Source organism: Phascolarctos cinereus, unplaced genomic scaffold (genome assembly GCF_003287225.1).
Source record: "Phascolarctos cinereus isolate Bilbo 61053 unplaced genomic scaffold, phaCin_HiC Scaffold_3;HRSCAF=262, whole genome shotgun sequence".
NCBI classification, from domain to species: domain Eukaryota; kingdom Metazoa; phylum Chordata; class Mammalia; order Diprotodontia; family Phascolarctidae; genus Phascolarctos; species Phascolarctos cinereus.
This window is the reverse complement of record NW_027555736.1, coordinates 117,418,987-117,426,672: the sequence shown is the minus strand read 5'-3', so window position 1 is coordinate 117,426,672 and position 7,686 is coordinate 117,418,987. Positions and strand designations below refer to the sequence as shown.

The 7,686-nt window shown below is 42.6% G+C and overlaps 1 protein-coding gene across 1 annotated transcript; it reads left to right on the top strand.

The window, feature by feature from the left end:
• Window positions 1–429: 429 nt before the first annotated feature.
• On the top strand, window positions 430–6,454 carry TMED3 (transmembrane p24 trafficking protein 3). The gene is made up of 3 exons (XM_020965692.2): window positions 430–813; window positions 4,029–4,277; window positions 4,878–6,454. The coding sequence occupies exons 1-3, from the start codon at window positions 625–627 to the stop codon at window positions 5,112–5,114; spliced, it is 675 nt and encodes a 224-aa protein (XP_020821351.1). The 5' UTR covers window positions 430–624; the 3' UTR covers window positions 5,115–6,454.
• Window positions 6,455–7,686: the final 1,232 nt, after the last annotated feature.

Genomic DNA, 7,686 nt, shown 5'->3' with positions numbered 1-7,686 from the left:
TGAGGAAACCGGCAGCAGAGTCACACAGCTAGTTTATAAGGACAGGCTTGAACCTGTCTCCAGGTGCTGTCCACTGGGTCACTGGGCAAGAGAAGGGATTCTGCAGCCAGTGGACTGTCTCTTTCCATCCAAATTCCTTCCTCCATCCCTCACCTCCTCTCTTCCCCTCCTGTGAACTAGGACACATTCCTCAATTTCCCTGAACCTCAGTTTTCATCTGTAAAAGGAAGAGTTTGGATTGGATGTCTTTTCCCCGAGCTACAGTCAGTCAGTCACCTAACTAGGTGACTCTGGAAGGACAACGAAGTCCCTTTTCCTGCTGGCCAAGTCTTCAAACTGACTGAGGGAAGAGGGAAGGGAAGGAAACTCTGGCCAGCTCCACAGCCAGACCAGTCCCCGCCTCCGCCAAGAGCACAGTCCCGCCCTGAGAAAGGAGCCCGGAGCCACCCGGAAGAGCCAGGTTCCAAGCCCTAGTGCCACGTCAGGCCAGGGAGCTGAGCTCCACCCGGGCTGCTGCTGCAGGGAGTGGCGAAGGGACGGACGCTTCTTCCTCCTCGGCTCCCCAGCTTGCACGGGCCGGCCAGCACTGAGTCTGGCCTGGAGGGCTTAGCCGAGACCAGAAGCATGAGATCCCCGGCTCCCGCGGGCACTCTGGGGCTGTGGCGGCGGCGGCTGCTGCCGCCGCTGCTGCTGCTGCTCGTGCGAGCCGAGGTACTGAGATGCACCCAGCTGACTTTCGAACTGCCAGACAGCGCCAAGCAGTGTTTCCACGAAGAGGTGGACCAGGGGGTGAAATTCACCCTAGGTTATCAAGTAAGGCGGGGTGGGGTGCTCTCCTCTGCTTTGCTTTGCCTCTGGACTCCCCCCATCTCGGCTGGTGTCTTTCTCAGATTGCAGAGAAGGGGATTGTGTGTAGGGGACTGAGGGGATGGGCCTGGGCTTAATTAAGACAGGATGCCACTTGAAGCTCAAGCTTGCCACCTTTCCCCCCTCCTTTGGTATCTGGTCTCCTGATAGGTCAGGGAACTTTTTTAGCCGTTGAAGTACTTGGCCAAGTCGTCCAGGCTTTTGGCTTAAGTGTCCTTTTGCAGGAGCATCCTATGGACAAATAGGACCGCAGGATGTAGAGCTGGAAAGGACCGTAGAGCTCATTTGTTCAAACTCCAGCTTTTTACGGAGGAGGAAACTGAGGCCCATAAATGTCAAGTGACTTGCCCAACGTCATGCAGTCCTCCCCCCAAAAGAAAAACCCCACTCTTTTCCCAAATTCTCCCAATATTGTCGAGAGTATCACCATTCTTCCAGTTACCCAGACTTTCAACTTTTGTGTCACTACCTTCCTAACTACCTACCCTCACTACCCTCCTAACATATGTCCCTTTTCTTCACTGAAGGGCACCACCCTTGTACAGGCCTTTATTACCACCTGCCTAGACTAGTGCAATAGTCTTTTAATTGACGAGGCTCCCTATCTCAAGGGTCTTCTCATCCCAATTCATCCTCCACTCAGCTGCCAAAATAATTTTCAAGTACAGCACTAGCTTTGCCAAGATGCTCCTGCTCCCTGATAACTCAATAAAGTCCAGTGGCCCACAATGACACGCAGGATGAAATACAAACTCCGTTGTTGAGCATTTACAGCCCTTCACAACCTGGCTTCTTCCTGCCTTTCTAGTCTTCTTATAGATTATTCTTGTCTACACACTCTGATCCAGCTGCACTAGTTGGCTCCCAATGCCTACATAGTGCCTTCTATGCTTTGCACTGGTTGCCCCTCATGCTTGGAAGACTCTGCTCCATCACCTCTACCTCTTATCTTTTCTTGAAATCTGAGTCGTTTGGCTAATCTCATATCTGTTTAAACAGCTTTGGTTACCCTGAAGTTCTCTGTTCTAATCCTTGCTAAATAGTCATTCAGCGGTTGACTTGCAAAACTTTCACTGCAACAATAGTGAGTGAAACTTAGGAAATACCTAACAGTCTGTTAGAACTGAAAGTAATCTGAGCGCTGAATAGGTTGTGATCCTATTTAAGCAAGTCGCTTCATCAGCCCTGACTTTCAATTTCCCCATTTGTGCAAGGTAGGGAATGTAATTAACGATCTTTAAGACATATGCCCCCTCTAACATCCAATGCTTCAACACTGCGCAGTGGGTGGCCTATGTTGCATGGTTTCTGAGCTGCAGTGATACTTATGGCCACATGAGGGAGCCCTTGACTGTCTCTTTGACAGATTCTTGATCCATATAGCTTACTCAAAGGCTTCAAAATGCAGTAGGGAAGCTCAAGCTTTGCATTTTAGTGTGAAATCATTTGTTTGGTGGTGGAAGTTTGTGGCCCAAGAGCTTCTTAATCTACATTTCAACACTGGCTAAATGTAGATAATTTCAAAATATAAAACCAGGACATCAAATGTATTGTGGGAAGCTCTGGGAGTACAGATAGGTAAACATGGACATAGTAATTCTTTCATGTGTTCTTTTTTGTCTGTCTGTTAAAACAGACTTAAGAATGAACTGAACTGCTTAATTCTCATTTTTTATGAATTAATAGCAAGACCATGTGAAATAACTGAAATACATTTTTAGGACAACAATAACTATCATTTATGTAAGTCTTAAAAGTTTGAGCCTTATAGAAGCCTTATGAGATTCGTACTATAGGTATTCGTTATTATCTTCATTCTACTGATGAGAAAACAAGCTCAGCGAGAATGACTGTCTTGTGGTCCCACAGCTACTGTCAGAGATGGCATTTGAGGTGAGGGGCTTCTTCCTAACACCAGGTTCAGAATTCTATCCCCACAGAATTTCACTGCTGTTCAATGACTTGGATGACAGTATCTCAAAGGAAGCAAATTGGACTTGACGTTCTACAAGGTCCTTTCCAATTCTAAATCTAAAAGCCTAAGAGGAACCTTGTTAATCATCTGGTCAAACCCTTACCTAAATTGGGAATCCCCTTGATAAAATCTCAGCAAGTGACCATCCAGCTTCAGTTTGAATATCCCCAGTTCATTGTCTTCCAAGACAGATATTCTATTTTTAGTCACAATTGTTAGGAATTGTTCCCTTATATTAAGTGAATATCTGTCCCTCTATAACTTCTACCCATTGGTCCTATCTCTCCTCCCTGATGCCAGGCAGAATAAGTGTAATTATAATAGTTTTAGTTTACAAAAATCTAGGAGGGACAGCTAATGTTAATTCAAAATGATCTTAACAGGCTGGAATTCTAGGCCCAAACTAACCAGTTGAAATTTAACAAGTATAAATGTAAAAGTTCATGACTTTGGATTAAATGACTAGAGATCATCTAATGAAATCCAAACTTCTCATTTAATGGCTAAAGACCAGAGACCCGAAGAGATTAAACACCTACATGTAAGAAGAAGCAGAGCCAACATTCAGATCTAGGTCTTCTGACCCCAAGTCCAGTATTCATTCCACTTCCAGTGTTGTTGAAAGGATTCTTACAGTGTGAGAAGTTGGAGTAGATGATATCTAAGGTTTCCTCTAAGACTCTATATTCTATGAAAATATGGATGGCTTTTATTCAACTGTGGTGCTCATTTGTTTGTTCAATTATTTATTTATTTTCTTAATGCTTTTCATGTATTTGAAAACATTGACTGACCCTACTTTCTCTTGGTGAGAATAACAAGCCCTGGGGAAAGCTGGATTTAGTGCTTAAACTGCTTCTCTGAGAGGGTTGGTCTGTGTTGCCATTTAAATCTTTATTTTACAACCTGAGACCTTATAATCAACCCTGAGTTCCCCAGAGAACATAGAACAAAGTGAAAGAAGGAAAAACTATTACCCATTTCCACCCTGAGTGGTTTCTTTGAAACAAGATCTCAAACTTCTTATTCTATTGATAGTCCTGATCTGTTTCTGATCTATTATCCTGAGGCATCATTCCATTGAAGAACACCAGCAGAACATATTTGGGTTTGTTTTTGTCTGTGTATGTTTCTGCGTGTCCTGCGGGGTAACTACAAACTCTCTGGGGCCATTTGTGGTCAACAGGTCATTAGTGGTGGACACTATGATGTAGACTGCTTTATTGAAGACCCCCATGGAAAGACAATTTACAAAGAAACCAAGAAGCAGTATGACAGTTTCTTTCACCAGACAGATATCAAAGGAATCTACAAGTTTTGCTTCAGTAATGAGTTTTCTACCTTTTCTCACAAAATTGTCTTCTTTGACCTTCTAATTGGAGATGAACCCCCCATTCTTCCAGAGATGGGAAACAGAGTTACTGCATTGACACAGGTGAGTGCATGTAAGCATATTTGACTTTAAGCATATCTAAATGTGACGATACTTGGGTCACTGGTCAGATAGGATCTACTAGCTTGAACTAGAATCAGAACCAAGCCTTCTTGGTCTTTGGGTCACATTGTCTTTCACCTTGGCTTCAAATATAGCTCATATAACTTATTCTTCACTGTATCCTAGGGATCTTGTCAACATTTAGGGGTTTGATCTATTATTGAAGAAAGTAGAGATGCCATTATTCTGAATCTATAGCTATTTATTCCTAAATCACTTCTTGACCAGTTCTGAATAATTGAAAGCAATTCCTACTGGTTCCAATTGATTCCCAAACAATTTAACCCAGTTCTGCTCAGTTTTAATGGATTTGCCATGGTTATAGACAATTTTGATTGGTTTAAGCTGGTTCAAACTGGGTCACACTAGCTCCTATCATTTTACTACTTGTGGCTCTGTGAAAAGTTTTCTGGAAGAAGAGGTTTGGGGATGGTCTGGGGATTATGGTGTTAGTGCACACCCCTTTTCCCAGAGCAGTAATCTGTGGTTGATAGCAGTTCTTGGTCTTTGAAATGTATCTGGCTTTTCCCCTTTTCCCAGATGGAGTCTGCTTGTGTGACCATTCATGAAGCCTTGAAAACAGTGATTGATTCTCAGACACATTATCGACTCAGGGAAGCTCAGGACCGGAATCGAGCTGATGACTTGAATGAGCGGGTTTCCTACTGGTCTGTGGGGGAGACAGTCATACTATTTGTGGTCAGCATCAGTCAAGTGGTGCTTCTGAAAAGCTTCTTCACGGAAAAGAGACCAACCAGTCGGGGTGTCAGCTCTTAATTCTTGGGCACTCACTGCCTCTTGAGTTCTGCTCAGCCAAGGAAGTCCAATTGATACCTTCTACTTAGGGAGTAGAGTGTAGAGTTCTTCCATGTTCTTAAAACTAGAAGGAGGACTATCTTCCCTGTCTTCTATTGGCCTATAAAGTCAGGTGATAATGTGGAGGCAAAGCCACTATAAATTATAACCCAATGCCATTTTGTATGTTCCTAGTAGTTTTGCTTCATGCTCTCTTGTAGGTCTGACTTGACATGCCCTTTGAGGCATGAGAAAAAAAAATAGAGGCAAGTAAGAAGAGAATGAACCTGGCTAACTTTGATTGGGAACTGGACAGTGGCAATGACATAGAGACAGCAGCTGGCCACTCATGAGAAATTAATGACTTAGTAACTCCCCAATGTTGCCCAAATCTCAGAGCTCTTCAGTTTTCTTCCCTTTTCCCATGCTTCAGTTCTCTTTGCTGTACAAAACAAAACAAACTTTTTTCTTTTCTCTTCCCTCCTTCTCTCCTTTATTCCTTCCCTCCTTCCTCCCTTCCTTTTCCCTCCTCCTTCCCCCCTTCCTCCCTTCTACTTCCTTCTCTTCCTCCTTTATTCTCTTCTTTCCTTCCTCCTCTCGTCTCTCACTTTCTTCCTCCCTCCCTCCTACCCTCCTTTTATCTTTTCCTCTTTCCCCCCTTACTCCCTCCATCCCTCCTTTTTTCCCTCCCTTCTTTCTCCCTTCCTCTCCTCTTCCTACTTTCCTACCTCCTTCTCTTCCTCCCTTTCCCCTTCTTCCTTCCCTCCCCAATCCATAAGTCTTCTTCCTTCCTTCCTTCCTTCCTTCCTTCCTTCCTTCCTTCCTTCCTTCCTTCTTAAAATTGCAGATTATTCCTCAGTGCTTCACTCTGGGTCCAGCTATGAAAATATGGCACTTTTTGAAGAGGCCAGGCTATTTGAAGCCTTTGTACCTCAAGAGTTATAACAGAAGAAACATTACAGGCCCTAATCTGTAAATCAGCTTTGCCGATGGTCATTCTCCTAGGGGTGCTACAGCTTTAAACTAATTTTCTTTCATTCCTATGTTTTTCTTAAAGGATGGAAGCCTGATTAAAAAAAAAAAAGAAAGTAAGCTATCTAGTACACTCTCCTTCTCCCCTTTTTATTACAAGTCAAACACAAAGTCCAAGAGCAGGCTGAATTTGTATCTTAAACTACTGAATAGGAAACTACCAAATAACAATAAGCCAGAGGGTGCTTTGGCAAGGGACCACAGAACTCAAACTTTTCATAAAGAATCTCAGTTTATTTGGCCTTTGTTCTTTTTGATAACAGACCTATATAAAATCCTACTGCAAAACATCTCTCCTAATGTTTGTGTGACTTTCTATGTGCATATTAAAAAATTCTTAATTTTCTTTCATAAGAGAGGTGGACTGAGGGATGTTCGGGAAAATAGAAAACCAGGTAGGGCTAGGAACTAATTTTCATCCTTCTCTGTTATGAAACCATTTCCCAGAACTACCAACCAATAGTAAGAAAAAGTTTTTATGGATGAGACAGCTAAGACAATCACAGTTCACATAACTAATACAGACACAAACTATGTGACAGCTTCTTAACAAACTGGAGGATGAAATATGATTAAAAGTCCATAAACTCTGGAGTCAGAGGCCCTGGGTTCGGATCCCACATCTGTTGCTTTATAAGCTCCCTGTGTGACTTTGGACAAATCACTCAACTTCCTTGGGCTTTAGCTTCCTCAAATTTAATATGGCAGAATGGCCTATAAAGTTCTTTCCAGCTCTCTATGCCTAGGCCAAGGAGCTTTTTCCCCCAAAGACAATTGTGGCTTATGATGATAATGTTTCCCTACTTTTTTTTCCCCTTGAAATGAAATAATAGACACTGTGAAGATAACTTATGCCTGTATGGTGCTTTACAGTTTACAAAGGGCTTACACTTGCATTATCTCTGTTTACCCTATGAGAGAAAGCAGTTCATCAACCCTAAGACTCAGGAAAGCTGTGTGATCTGCATAGCAAGTGAGAGTACTGATAAGTTGTGAGCACCAAAGTTGAAGCAGTTTCCAGGATGATGTTTCCAGGTGATGAACTTAAACTAAGTGGAACAGATGTGATCTCAGATAAGTCACCTAGCTTTTCTCACAACAACAAGAGTTAGGATTTGAACTCAGATCTTCTGCCTTTGAGTCCAATGCTGACTGTACCACCCCATGATGCTTCCCATATTTCATAGCTTATTATTCCTTTACTTTATGTAACTAAATATTTATTGTTTTTCTTAATTTGGTCCGCTAATATCTTAATTGCCTAATGATGATGATGGCCCTTTCAGTTGCCCTGGATCTTTACATAACTTTATCTCATTTGGGCTGGGTGAAAACAAATATCTTGAATTGCTTCAGTTACCCTGTTCTACTTCTAATTGATTTGCTTTGTTTCTGCTTTCAGTTTTTCTGTTTGGGAAGGGGATGCTTTGGAAGCCCCCAATTAAAAGCTAGTAGGTTTCTATAGAATAAAGAAATCAGGGGTTTGGACTCAGTTTTCTTTTACTAGAAGGTTTTTTTTTTC